Genomic DNA, 14829 nt, shown 5'->3' on the forward strand with positions numbered 1-14829 from the left:
AACCATTTCTGAGTAAAAGTGAAAGAGAGTGTCTGTGCGTCTGCCATGAATAGATATACTGGACATGCTTGAGGTGGTACTTCTGCAAATACCTTCTACATACGTTTGTGTTAATGCTACACTGTTTTACAACATTGGTGGTGGAACATTTTTACAGATTGAAGTGAATAATCTCTCATTGAAAGTACAGTCCAGGTCATCAAGATGAGTCAAGGTAAGTGGTCTACATTTCACTTTATACAAGAAACAGAGAAACAGTATCAGAGATTTGTTTTTAAACTGTAGAGTGAGGTATGTGTTTGTGAGCTTGACAGAAACAGAAATATGCTGAATGGTGTCATGGTTTAAAAGGGTAATAATGATAATAATTATAATAATACTCTCAAACTCAACTCTTTTATTACGCAGGCAAAATGGCAGAGTCCAGAGTTCATAGTAAGTCGTCACGTTACTGATTTGGATCTGACGGTTCTGAGTAAAAGTGAAAGTGAAAGAGACTCTGTGTCTCAAAATAGATGTAGTGGAAGTGCTTGACTTGGTTCGGTCTCAGTCTATGTAAGAGCTTCATGCGAACACTGCGTAGTTTTATGAACCGGAACAGCGGTTATACAGATTGAACTGAATAATCTCTCGTCTAAAGTACAGGTCATCAAGATGAGTCAAGGTAAGGCGGTCTATATTTCACTTTACACAATGAGAAACGGTATCGGACATTTGTTTTAAAACAAAGATGGCTGTGCAGTGACGTATGTGTTTGTGAGAATGCTCCGCTCTCCTACTTTTTTATCATGCAGGCAAAATGGCGTCACGTTACTGTCTCACGTCAGTAAGTGTAAACGAAAACAATCACAAACTGGATATAATTTACTGTTCGCATTTCCAGCAACCTACTTGCCTCTACTTGTCAATTCAAGCTAAAAAAGTTCATTAGAAACATTGCCTGAGGTGACGTGTCAAAACTTGACGTGTATAAAAGTTGTCACGGGAGATGAGTCCTGATTTACATAGCCCCGCCTCCTCCTCCTCCCTCAACTCTCCGCCTTCTTATCTTCTCTTCACTGACCTGTTGTTGTCTGTCATAAAACGACGTCCAACGTGAATGTCGTTCACGTTGATAATATGTACAGCATTATCAAAGAGCGTTGTTGAGGCCTGGCTCAAAGCAAGGCCACACGTGAACAATTTAATCTTTGATGATACAGAGATATGATATTCTCTATAAAATAAATTAACAATAAAGGATAATGGTTTCATCTTTAATGATACTGAGATGTAACACACACACACACACACACACACACACACACACACACACCACACACACACACACACACACACACACACACACACACACACACACACACACACACTCTGACAGCATTATTAAACACTGTTGCATTGATAAGCATGGTCATAATTTAACAATGAAGGATAACGGTTTCATCTTTAATGATACTGAGATGTAATCCTCTCGCAGATAAGCCCAGGATGGACAGATGTTTCACTACTGTAATTGGTAACATGTTGGGAGCTGATCAGGAAGTCATGAAACGCCTCACCACCAAAGGCTTAACTAAGGTGAAGTCACCAGAGGAGAGTGATGTCATCATGATGTTCTGTCCAATCGTCAGCCGTGCTGGGACTGATATTGAGGCAGCACTACAGGAAATCCGAGGTAACCTTTAAGGTTCTCTGCAATGATATGTTGACCTAGATATATCAAGAGGCTTATGAGTTGAATCCAGCATAGTCTCCAACGGAATACGTTCTGGGGGATCGTTTCTGCAGACCAAAGAATACATTCTGTGTGAAGGTATTATCTGGCTATCCCAGCGTTGACCACCAGGGGTGCTGTAAGATACATTAAAAACTAAAGATACGTTGCATGAGAGTTACGTGAATTGCAAGATACTAACCACCACGCAAGTCGTAATTCACATAACTCTCAGTAACGTAGCTCGCATGAAAGGCAGTTAGACTTATTTACCTGCCAGTATAGCTAGGTATATAGCTGGGTTGCTTGAATCATGAATTACATTACTTTACTGCTTTCATTATCGGCAACAGGTGGTAAAAATTATTTTTTTGTCCGTCCCTCTTTTTGACAGTTGGTAGACCAGTCGTTCTGGTGGTGCTGCATCACACCTTCAACAAAGACTATACTCCACCTGACAGCAGCAGACTAGTGACCAGAGATAATGTCATACTCACAGTGGACTGTCTGTTCCATGAGAACTGTGGACTACTGGACTGTCAACGCAATGATGAAGCTGTCAAGGACATTCTGAAAACGCTGAACATACAGCCTAAGGTAGTTAAACCTGAACATACAGCCTAAGGTAGTTAAACCTGAACATACAGCCTAAGGTAGTTAAATCTGAACATACAGCCTAAGGTAGTTAAACACTGAACATACAGCCTAAGGTATTTAAACCTGAACATACAGCCTAGGGTAGTTAAACCTGAACATACAGCCTATGGTAGTTAAACCTGAACATACAGGCTAAGGTAGTTAAACCTGAACATACAGCCTGAGGTAGTTAAACCTGAACATAAAGCCTAGGGTAGTTAAACCTCAACATACAGCCTAAGGTAGTTAAACCTGAACAAGCAGCCTAAGGTAGTTAAACCTGAACATACAGCCTAAGGTAGTTAAACCTGAACATACAGCCTAAGGTAGTTAAACCTGAACATACAGCCTAAGGTAGTTAAACCTGAACATACAGCCTAAGGTAGTTAAATCTGAACATACAGCCTAAGGTAGTTAAACACTGAACATACAGCCTAAGGTATTTAAACCTGAACATACAGCCTAGGGTAGTTAAACCTGAACATACAGCCTATGGTAGTTAAACCTGAACATACAGGCTAAGGTAGTTAAACCTGAACATACAGCCTGAGGTAGTTAAACCTGAACATAAAGCCTAGGGTAGTTAAACCTCAACATACAGCCTAAGGTAGTTATGAGTTAAACCTGAACAAGCAGCCTATGGTAGTTAAACCTGAACAAAGCAGCCTAAGGTAGTTAAACCTGAACAAGCAGCCTAAGGTAGTTAAACCTGAACAAAGCAGCCTAAGGTAGTTAAACCTGAACAAGCAGCCTAAGGTAGTTAAACCTGAACATACAGCCTAAGGTAGTTAAACCTGAACATACAGGCTAAGGTAGTTAAACCTGAACATACAGCCTAAGGTAGTTAAACCTGAACATACAGCCTAAGGTAGTTAAACCTGAACAAGCAGCCTAAGGTAGTTAAACCTGAACAAGCAGCCTAAGGTAGTTAAACCTGAACATACAGCCTAAGGTAGTTAAACCTGAACAAAGCAGCCTAAGGTAGTTAAACCTGAACATACAGCCTAAGGTAGTTAAACCTGAACATACAGCCTAAGGTAGTTAAATCTACCAGAGATCTACCTGTCAGGGTTCGTTCGTCTCACAATATTGTTCATCAAATTCTAGTATTTCAATCAAAGTGTGAAAAGGTGAATACGTCTGAAGGGAATCTTTGAGCAGCATGACTTTGAGGTGTCAACAACATCTGTAAAATAATAATATCATGTCTGCTTATCTTTTTTTTAAATAGTTTTATAGTGTTTTTTTTCATGAAGTTGAGACATATTTGTTTTTGATGGATTGTAATTTCTGAATGTTGCTTTCTGTTGCAGCTGTACCGGTCTAGAAGAGGTAATTATTTACTTTGTATGAATCAAGCAGTAATAGGGTGAATTTCACCACAACCATCAGCAGAAAGCACCTGCATCGGCTGGCATCTGAAACTACGCAGGTCTGGGCTGATGGCCTTGGATGGGGGAAGTAAGGGGTCAGCACCCTGATGTGGAAACTAGTATTTAGGGTAACAGCTATTCAGTGAATTGGTTATGGTGCTACTTCCACAATCAATGGTTTAGACAGGCACACGCTAGTGGGAGGTTTCTGACTACAGCTGCAGAACCATATCTGTCCACAACACATTGTAGAAACAGCAGAGCAGTATTGCAACTATTGCAGTAAAATGAGAGGATTGTAAAACAATTTTATTTTAGATGGGAATGTATTCAGATGTATTTATTGGTTTCCCAATGTCCTTTAGGCCTATGTTGTTTTTCCTTAAAACAGAATTAATCCAAATTGAGTTATTTCTACTGCACTTGATGTTGCTTTGACCTCACATTATGGTTTTTCAATGACACCCAATCACAGGAGACAATGAACCCACTACAATATCGAGACCTCGCGCCCTACTCCCAAGGTTTCAAAACAGGCTGAAAAATTGTATGTATTTCCAGTGATGTTCTTCAAAAATAATCTTAGTTTACATTTCTACTGCTCCATCATTTACTTGGTAAACACAAACATTCTTCAGAATTGAATCAGTCTTTTCAAAGAATGTGTTATTAGTTCATTTATGGTGAATTTGATCCTCATTGGTCTATATTGCTGAGTTTCCAATTTACAGAAATGGGAGATGAACTTTTGCTGTGTGTGCAAATAATCATATTTTTGGGGGTTTTGGAGGTATCCATACAGGAAAAGTTAATCTTCAAAATGTTTTCAAGCTTTACGAAACTATTTCCAAAGAGCCTCTGTCACTTTACCCATAGCCTCAAGCTGTTCATCAGGACCATCAATTTCATTGCCATGCATGTCTCAGCCCAAGATGGAAGACGATGAATCAGCTGATTTGATTGGTAAGTGTGTGACAGCCAGGAGACTGGATTGGTTTAGGAAAGGTGACGGATGTCATTCAGTTTGACAGAGCTGAATGAATATATAAAATGCTCAGTATGTCAGTTCATGTTTTGTTCAGAATACTGTCAGCAGTAGTGAGGTCGTAGTCTACCTAATTGAATAAATGAATGAATGAATTGATATGTTCCACAAAAGACAAGCTTGGTTAATCTGATCTGTGATCAATATATCCCTTCCTAGTGATTGGTCTATATTACTGAGTTTCCTATTTACAGAAATGAGAGATTGACTTTTGCTGTGTGTGCAAATAATCATATATTTTCCACACAAGCTTTAGCAAACTATTTCCAAAGAGCACATGTCACTTTACCCATTGACTGTGATATGTTTCCAGATAACCCAAGGATGGTGAAATGTTCCATTATTGTAACTGGCAACACATTTGGAGTTCATAAGGCCTTTATGAGACATCTCAACACCAAAGGGTTAACTGCCATGACGTCACAAGAGGAGAGTGATGTCATCATGGCGTTCTGTCCAATAGTGAGCCGTGCTGAGACTGATATTGAAGCAGCACTACGGAATGTCCCAGGTAAGCCATTCAGGTCCTATGAAGGTCCCAGGTAACCCAGGTAAGCCATTCAGGTCCTATGAAGGTCCCAGGTAACCCAGGTAAGCCATTCAGGTCCTATGAAGGTCCCAGGTAACCCAGGTAAGCCATTCAGGTCCTATGCAATGATATGTTCTGAAACTGTCTGTTTCCATTGGCTACCAGTGTTGACCTAGGTATATCAAGAGGCTAAGGCTGATCCTCTCTCCTGGTCCTGGAGAGCTGCAGGCTGATCCTCTCTCCTGGTCCTTTCATAAACATATACGATGACATATCAACAAAACTATTTTTTGTCCGTCCCTCTTTTTGACAGTTGGTAGACCAGTCGTTCTGGTGGTGCTGCATCGCACCTTCAACAAAAACTACACTGCATCTGACAGCAGCAGACTAGTGACCAGAGATAATGTCATACTCACAGTGGACTGTCTGTTCCATGAGAACTATGGACTACTGGACTGTCAACGCAATGTTGAAGCTGTCATGGACATTCTGAAAACACTGAACATACAGCCTAAGGTAGTTAAACCTGAACATACAGCCTAAGGTAGTTAAATCTGAATATACAGCCTAAGGTAGTTAAACCTGAACATACAGCCTAAGGTAGTTAAATCTGAATATACAGCCTAAGGTAGTTAAACCTGAACATACAGCCTGAGGTAGTTAAACCTGAACATACAGCCTGAGGTAGTTAAACCTGAACATACAGCCTGAGGTAGTTAAACCTGAACATACAGCCTAAGGTAGTTAAACCTGAACATACAGCCTAAGGTAGTTAAATCTGAATATACAGCCTGAGGTAGTTACACCTGAACATATAGCCTACGGTAGTTAAACCTGAACATATAGCCTAAGGTAGTTAAACCTGAACATACAGCCGACGGTAGTTAAACCTACCTATGTACAGTCTGCTTGTCTGCCTGCCTTGTTCTATTAATCTATTAATCCAGTATTCTGTAATTTATTTATTTTTTTATTTGCTGTCTTTTGCAGATTGGAACTCCAAAGGGTAATTAGTAACTTGTTATAAATCAAACATTGACATAAGGCTCTGCACAAAATATGACCTTTTTTTGGTCTTTGATTGAAATTGAACTATACATACAGTAATGGAATTCAAAATTGACAATTGCAATAATTGGTCAGTATTTATGTCCATATTTCTCCTAATATACCTTGATTTACAAAGATGTACAATTACAAATGAAATATTGAGTTATCCAGGAAACATCTGACTACATGAACTTCAATGCAGTACAACTTACCAGTTCTCTAACATTCAAAACTACCAGGTGCAGGAAGGACTCAGAGCCAGGAGAGACAGCTGAGAGAGGGAGACTTGATGCTGGGGAAGAAGACCAAAGAACTGAGTGAGAGTGAGGACACACTGAAAGATACCCTACATGAACGAAGTAAGAAGATCGAAGAATTGGCTGATATGAAAAAAGAAGTAGACACATTCAAAGGCCTTCTGCAAATTAAAGAAAAAGAAATACATGACATGAACCAGAAACTGAGAGAGAAAGATCAACAATTACAGAAGATGGAGAAATTAAAGAAACAGTTGGAAGAGCAAGGCAGACAGGGGGAGAATATGAAAAAGCAACTTGAGGAAAAAGACCAGCTATTGGACGAGAAGGACAAGCAGCTTAGCAAGAAAGACAAACTACTGCAGGAAGGAAACAATCATCCTGGAAAAGACAGACAGTTACAGGCACTGAGCAAGGACCTGCAGGACAAGAACAGCCAAGTAGAGAACTGCAGAGTCCTACTGCAGGAAAAACACTCTGAACTCGAGGAGAGGAACCAGAGACTGAGAGAGAAGGACCAACTACTAGAGGAGAAGAACCAGAAACTGGGAGAGAAGGACCAACAACTAGAGGAGAGGAACCAGAGACTGGGAGAGAAGGACCAACTACTAGAGGAGAAGAACCAGAGACTGGGAGAGAAGGATCAACTACTAGAGGAGAAGAACCTTAGACTGAGAGAGAAGGACCAACAACTAGAGGAGAGGAACCAGAGACTGGGAGAGAAGGACCAACTACTAGAGGAGAAGAACCAGAAACTGGGAGAGAAGGACCAACAACTAGAGGAGAGGAACCAGAAACTGGGAGAGAAGGACCAACAACTAGAGGAGAGGAACCAGAGACTGGGAGAGAAGGACCAACTACTAGAGGAGAAGAACCAGAGACTGGGAGAGAAGGATGAACTACTAGAGGAGAAGAACCTTAGACTGAGAGAGAAGGACCAACAACTAGAGGAGAGGAACCAGAGACTGGGAGAGAAGGACCAACAACTAGAGGAGAGGAACCAGAGATTGAGAGAGAAGGACCAACAACTAGAGGAGAGGAACCCAAGACTTGGAGAGAAGGACCAACAACTAGAGGAGATGAACCAGAGACTGAGAGAGAAGGACCAACAACTAGAGGAGAGGAACCAGAGATTGAGAGAGAAGGACCAACAACTAGAGGAGAGGAACCAGAGATTGAGAGAGAAGGACCAACAACTAGAGGAACAACACAGACAGGGAAAAGAGACAAATAACTGGAGGAGAAAGTGAGTGAACTAAAGGAGATAAAGCAGGAACTTGGGGAGAATAGAAAACAACTAGGAGAGATAGACAAACCAAGAGAACCACACAGACATCTGGATGAGGAAGAAAAGCAAATGGAGGAAAGAGAACCAAAGGATAAGAGACTGAATAAACGGAAGAGTGTGGACTCAGATGACTGATAGAGGAACATCATTGATTTTCCTTTTACCAAAATAAGAATTTTGTTGTTTTTCATACCCCAAAACAAGTAACTAATTCCTAATGTACCATGATGTTCTAAATGTTCCATTCTGTTTTAGCACGTTTTAGAGGACAGATAGACGCCAGATTGACCAACAGCTGCGTTATTCACACTGTCCAACTATGACACAATACTGTATCATGATTTTCACTATTACTCTTCTCCTTCATTTCTGTATTTCACTATTTTTTGTCTTGCATTGAGAAGAGGGAGGAGCGGCCCAGACTCCCTAATGTCTCTCAGTGTGTCTGACCAGAACCCACCCCCCCAAACCAGACCTCCATCCCCCCAAACCAGACCTCCACCCCCCCAAACCAGACCTCCACCCACCCAAACCAGACCTCCATCCCCCCAAACCAGACTTCCACCCCCCCAAACCAGACCTCCATCCCCCCAAACCAGACTTCCACCCCCCCAAACCAGACCTCCACCCACCCAAACCAGACTTCCACCCCCTCAAACCAGACTGCCACCCCCCCCAAACCAGACCTCCACCCACCCAAACCAGACCTCCACCCACCCAAACCAGACCTCCATCCCCCCAAACCAGACTTCCACCCACCCAAACCAGACTTCCACCCCCTCAAACCAGACTGCCACCCCCCCCAAACCAGACCTCCACCCACCCAAACCAGACCTCCACCCACCCAAACCAGACTTCCACCCCCCCAAACCAGACCTCCACTCCCCCAAACCAGACCTCCACCCCCCCAAACCAGACCTCCACTCCCCAAACCAGACCTCCACTCCCCAAACCAGACCTCCACCCCCTCAAACCAGACCTCCACCCTCCAAATCAGGCCTCCACCCCTCCAAACCAAACCGCCACCCCACCCAAACCAGACCTCCACTCCCCAAACCAGACCTCCATCCCCCAAACCAGGTTTGGTTTGATCTTTGCCAGGTGATACTGATGTATTTATGTAAATCATTTCTAGGGCAGTCGATTAAAATTAAAATTAAAATTATTGATTATTTGGGACCTATTAATTGATTGATCTACTGATTTTTCTGATGTGGAAATTAAAACTTTAAGTTCTTGTCCTTGGACTGATGTATAAAAATCAGATTCAGTGTCAGTACTTTCATTGTCAGCTAAAGTATTGATTAATCTATTGATCTCTACAGCCCTGATTATTTGAAAACATTGTCCGTACAGTCGTGCCACAGTAGGCTGTCATTACATATCTAATTCTAATCTTTGTCTCCAGTCAAATTATTTTCTTCATGTAAACTATTTGAATTATATTTGTCTTTATGTGTGACATCATACTCTCTGGTTGTCTTTAAGGCAATGTTCACACTGATTGAAGTCCCATCAGTCATGCCCTGGGAAAATAAAATGTATTAAACCAATCTGAGGTGTTATGTTACCTGACATACCTCACCTGCACTGTGAATATGATATAGTATCCTCTGTGATGAATCAACCAATACACATCAACTGTAGTCAGTCGCCATGCCTCCTCACCCTGCATCCCCCTGCTGGCTGGGCTGAAGCTAAACAGGCCTGGCTGATCACAGGACGGGAAACCGACCAGGCCACTGCAGGTAACACTGGAGGGCCAGTAGGGGGTGCCATTCCACTGTTCAAATGCCCCAGGTTAGGGGGGCATCCTGCAACAGAATGCTGATCTTTGGACAAGGTCGAGGTTTGACCCCCTGTGGTCATTAAAGATCACATGGTATTTATCGTAACAAGTCCTGGCTAAATGCCACATCTGGCTAATATACTATACTATAATCATCCCCAGCTTTCAATGGACACTTTCACCCCCACTCCTCTTCTCTCTCTCCTCCCATCCTCTCCCCTCTCCTCTCCTCCCATCCTCTCCCCTCTCCTCTCCTCTCCTCTCCTCTCCTCTCCTCTCCTCTCCTCTCCTCTCCTCTGCGCTGTAACTGTCCTAGAATATGTAACTATCTCTTCTGGTACACCTGGCCCCTGGAATACACATTCATCTTCATCTCTGCTCTGAGTCTGAGTGGACGACCTCTCCTCACGACCTGTATCTGTCTGGACTGCTACCTGGCTGTGGTGCATCCAATCACATCCGGCGCCAGAAAGGGCCTGACCTCCAGGGTTCTGATGTGTGTTGGTGTCTGGGTTGTCACGGTAACCTTTCTATGCTGTTTCAATCACAGGAATGTTGTACCAGCTCTTCGTCATCCTCCTCTGTGTTGTAACTGTCCTCACCGTCGGCCGCTGTGAATTCTTCATCCTCAGGGCTCTGAAGAGATCTGACCCCGGAGGGCGAGACCTCCACCCCCAGAAGAAGAAGGCTCTTCAGATCATCGTCAACAGCCTGGTCATGACGTTTTGTTCCTACCTTCCTCCCAGGTCAGTGTTCTCTTTCCGTACCATGATGCCCATCGGCACCAAATAGTTCACCTGCACCGTGGGCATCCACGTTCTGATCACCACCACAGCAGGAAGCACAGTCATGCCTGTTGTCTACCTGGCCAACCTGGGAAGGATGGGCCGGCTCAGGTGTTGGAGGGGGGTGTGATTCATGGTTCATTCATTCAATTCTACTGGTTGTCTTTGCAAGTTAGGATTTTGTTGTGATCCAGTGAATTATCTTAAATAAGATTACAGGCTTTTATGTTTCAAAGGGATTCAAATACTTTCAGTTATTTAACTTTAAGTATTTCATATTATTTCAAAGCTGCAGGACTCGCTGAAGAAGATGGAGGGAGTACTCCAGGAGCTCAAGGGAGAGATCAGAACACTCAGTGAGCGTATAACTGAACTAGACAGACAGGTGAAAGAAGAGGGGGATGAGGAGAAGAAAGGAGAGTTAGAGATTAAGATAAGTTAGAGATCAATCGAGGATGGGAGATGGAGAGAGAGTTGAAGAGATTGAGAACGAAAGGTTGGAAATGGAGGAGAGATGCAGACAGGAGATGGAGGAGATCAGGGAGAACTATGAAGGAGAGGCCAGAGTTGAAGCAGAGAGAAACCTGATGAAGGTCGTCCTGCCTGAGTTACAGAGGAACATCAGAGGAACATCAAGAGAGAGTTCAGTAGACAGATGGATGAGAAGGACAGAGAGATGGAGAGACTTTGAGGAAACTATAAAGAGCTCAAAGAAGCTCACTCAGTGTTGGAGGAGGTCTACTTGACCACTCTGACACAAAGCTCTCACACACAAGGAGAGGGAGGAGAAGGAGGAGAGGGAGGAGGAGAAGGAGGAGAGGGAGGAGGAGATGGAGGAGATGAGGGAGGAGAAGTGGTGGATGTGGTGTTACCTATTTGGACGGGGTAGAGAGAAGACATGTTAGAGTATCACTCTGTATCAAGATTTTGATTAGAAAACATGACTCATTCTCATTCATTCACCTGTTTTAGGTTCCTCATGTTACTTTGAGTCTTGTGTGTTGGTGATATTTAATGTACATATACACTTTTCTATATGTTTTTATTATGCTTCATACCTTGTTCAGATATATGTTGTTACAATATAATGACGATGTGTTTTATGAGCAAATTATATTGCTTTGAGGTCATGCTTTCAAACACAAAAAAAATAAAGAAAAAAACCCCCTGTTGTCATCAGAAGATTATATGTCTCCTATGGGCATACTATGGGTTATTATGGGTTACAATGGGTTACTATGGGCTACTATGGGTAACTATGAGTTACTGGGAGGTATATGAGGTCAGAAATATCCGCCAGTGTTCCTCTCATGACTTTCTGAAGGTAGCATTCAGGCAGCTGGTTATCAATGATGTCAAATTGATGTAAAATGTTATTGATGTAAAATTGATATTGTCATATTTTTACTCTCATGAAATTATCTTATTTGAGTTATCACATGTCCTGGCATAGAACATGACCACTGAGAGTTGGGGGACATAGATACTTAATCATGTAAATTATGGGATATCATGCAGCCTAAACATTTGGAGTCACCAAATCAAAGGTAATGAGTCACCATATGACCCAGGCAGACAGACAGACAGGCAGACAGACAGGCAGGCAGGCAGACAGGCAGGCAGGCAGGCAGGCAGGCAGACAGACAGGCAGACAGGCAGGTAGGCAGGCAGACAGACAGACAGACAGACAGACAGACAGACAGACAGGCAGACAGACAGGCAGGCAGGTAGGCAGGTAGGCAGACAGGCAGGCAGACAGGCAGACAGATAGACAGGCAGGCAGGCAGGCAGGCAGGCAGGCAGACAGACAGACAGACAGACAGACAGACAGACAGACAGGCAGACAGACAGACAGACAGACAGACAGACCACCCAGCTAGAGATACACCCTCTCACATACTGTCGGTAGATAGATAGATAGATAGATAGATAGATAGATAGATAGATAGATAGGTAGGTAGGTAGGTAGGTAGGTAGATAGATAGGTAGATAGGTAGATAGATAGGTAGATAGATAGATAGATAGATAGATAGATAGATAGATAGGTAGATAGATAGATAGATAGATAGGTAGATAGATAGATAGATAGATAGATAGATAGATAGATAGACAGATAGATAGATAGATAGATAGATAGATAGATAGATAGATAGATAGATAAATAGGTAGGCAGGTATTCGATACTCGATAGATAGATGCGTCTGTTGTGTCTCTACTGGGGGTCTAATCCAGGCATTTATAACACGAGGAACACCCAAATTTACTGATGGGGGAATTAGTGTGTGTGTGTGTGGGGGGTGGGGGGGCAGGATGGACAGAGAGAGCAGAGTGAGAGTGATGATGGGGTGTGAGGATGAGAGTGTGTGTGTGGTTGGGGTCTGGGCCGACACACAGATCAGTGTGTGAGGATGAGAGTGTGTGTGTGGTTGGGGTCTGGGCCGACACACAGATCAGTGTGTGAGGATGAGAGTGTGTGTGTGGTTGGGGTCTGGGCCGACACACAGATCAGTGTGTGAGGATGAGAGTGTGTGTGTGGTTGGGGTCTGGGCCGACACACAGATCAGTGTGTGAGGATGAGAGTGTGTGTGTGGTTGGGGTCTGGGCCGACACACAGATCAGTGTGTGAGGATGAGAGTGTGTGTGTGGTTGGGGTCTGGGCCGACACACAGATCAGTGTGTGAGGATGAGAGTGTGTGTGTGGTTGGGGTCTGGGCCTACACACAGATCAGTGTGTGAGGATGAGAGTGTGTGTGTGGTTGGGGTCTGGGCCGACACACAGATCAGTGTGTGAGGATTAGGGTCCATCCCCTGAGTAAACAGTGTGGGGGTGTGTGAGGGGGCGTGAGCGGTGGGACCCACCAGGACTACCTACCCAGCTGTGTTTGCCCAGCCCCAGCCCTCCTCTCCTCCTCTCCTCTCCTCCTCCCCTCCTCACCCAGCCCCAGCCCTCCTCGTCTGGTTACCCCCTCCTCTCCTCCTCTCCTCCTCCTCTCCTCCTCCCCTCCTCACCCAGCCCCAGCCCTCCTCTCCTCCTCTCCTCCTCCCCTCCTCCCCTCCTCACCCAGCCCCAGCCCTCCTCGTCTGGTTACCCCCTCCTCTCCTCCTCCTCTCCTCCTTCTCTCCTCCTCTCCTCCTTCTCTCCTCCTCCCCTCCTCCCCTCCTCACCCAGCCCCAGCTCTCCTAGTCTGGTGTCCCCCTCCCCCCTCCTCTCCTCCCCCTTCTTCACCCAGCCCCAGCTCCCCTAGGCTGACCCCTCCTCCCCTCCCCCCCTCCTCTCCTCCCCCTTCTTCACCCAGCCCCAGCTCTCCTAGTCTGACCCCCCCCTCCTCTTCTCCCCCCTCCTCTCCTCCCCTCCTCTCCCCCCCTCCTCTCCTCCCCCTTCTTCACCCAGCCCCAGCTCTCCTAGTCTGACCCCCCCCTCCTCTCCTCCCCCCTCCTCTCCTCCCCTCCTCTCCCCCCCTCCTCTCCTCCCCTCCTCACCCTAATTAACACACATATCTTACATATATACCTCTCTCATTCTCCCTCATTCTTCTCCACCACAACACATTACACGCACACACACACACACACACACACACACACACACACACACACCACATGGCAGTGAGTCACCTTGGCAACAGTACCAGGAAGTTGCCCAGGCTTGGCTGGCACAGCTGGAAGGCTGCCACTTCCTGATTGATTCTCTCCTTTCTCTCTCTCTCTCTCTCTCTCTCTCTCTCTCTCTTTTCTTTATCTCCGTCTGTGTAGCCGTTTGCTCATTTGAGTCTCTTTCCTTCTCTATTTCCTTTTTTCTTTCTGTCTTTCTTTCTCTCCCCCACGAGTGTAGCCGTTTGCCCATTTGGCAGTGCCCTTCCCCATTCAGCGCCGGGGGGGGGGGGGGGGGGGGGGGGGGGGCTTTTGGGGGCGGGGGGGGGGAGTGTGCACTAACCTGCCACTCAGAGAGACCTCAGGCTCAGAACAACAGGCTGATTGTAAACCAGGGGAGGTTGCTGGAGGTAGAAAACGGAGGATGGGCTCATTGTAATGCATGGAACGGAATGATTCCGTCATTCTGTTCCATGATGCATTACCACGAGCCCATCCTCCGATTTCTACCTCCGCCAGCCTCCCCTGTCCTTGGAGAGAGACCCAGTGTGATACGTGTAGTCAGAGCTCGGCCATTGTTTCATACGGGTGATGGAATGAAAGCCTCATTTATGATTCAGTATGGAAACGGTGAATATGATATATGCAGATAGATAGATAGATAGATAGATAGATAGATAGATAGATAGATAGATAGATAGATAGATAGGTAGGTAGGTAGATAGATAGATAGATAGATAGATAGATAGATAGATAGATAGATAGACATGAA

The 14829-nt window shown here is 44.6% G+C and overlaps 1 protein-coding gene across 3 annotated transcripts; it reads left to right on the forward strand.

Annotated features, from left to right (window-relative positions):
* Positions 1–56: 56 nt before the first annotated feature.
* LOC310816729 (uncharacterized protein) lies at positions 57–8941 on the forward strand. Of its 3 annotated transcripts, XM_083687016.1 has the most exons (11): positions 57–214; positions 409–435; positions 1478–1675; positions 2109–2311; positions 3664–3682; positions 4199–4270; positions 4600–4686; positions 5082–5279; positions 5611–5813; positions 6288–6303; positions 6587–8941. In XM_083687016.1, the coding sequence occupies exons 1-11, from the start codon at positions 205–207 to the stop codon at positions 7852–7854; spliced, it is 2301 nt and encodes a 766-aa protein (XP_083543142.1). In that variant the 5' UTR covers positions 57–204; the 3' UTR covers positions 7855–8941. The 3 variants fall into 3 exon arrangements, with proteins under 3 accessions (XP_083543142.1, XP_083543144.1, XP_083543143.1); XM_083687018.1 differs by lacking the exon at positions 409–435; XM_083687017.1 differs by lacking the exons at positions 57–214; positions 409–435 and adding an exon at positions 512–664.
* Positions 8942–14829: the final 5888 nt, after the last annotated feature.

Source organism: Argentina silus, assembly GCF_951799395.1.
Source record: "Argentina silus genome assembly, chromosome: 16".
Classification (NCBI taxonomy): domain Eukaryota; kingdom Metazoa; phylum Chordata; class Actinopteri; order Argentiniformes; family Argentinidae; genus Argentina; species Argentina silus.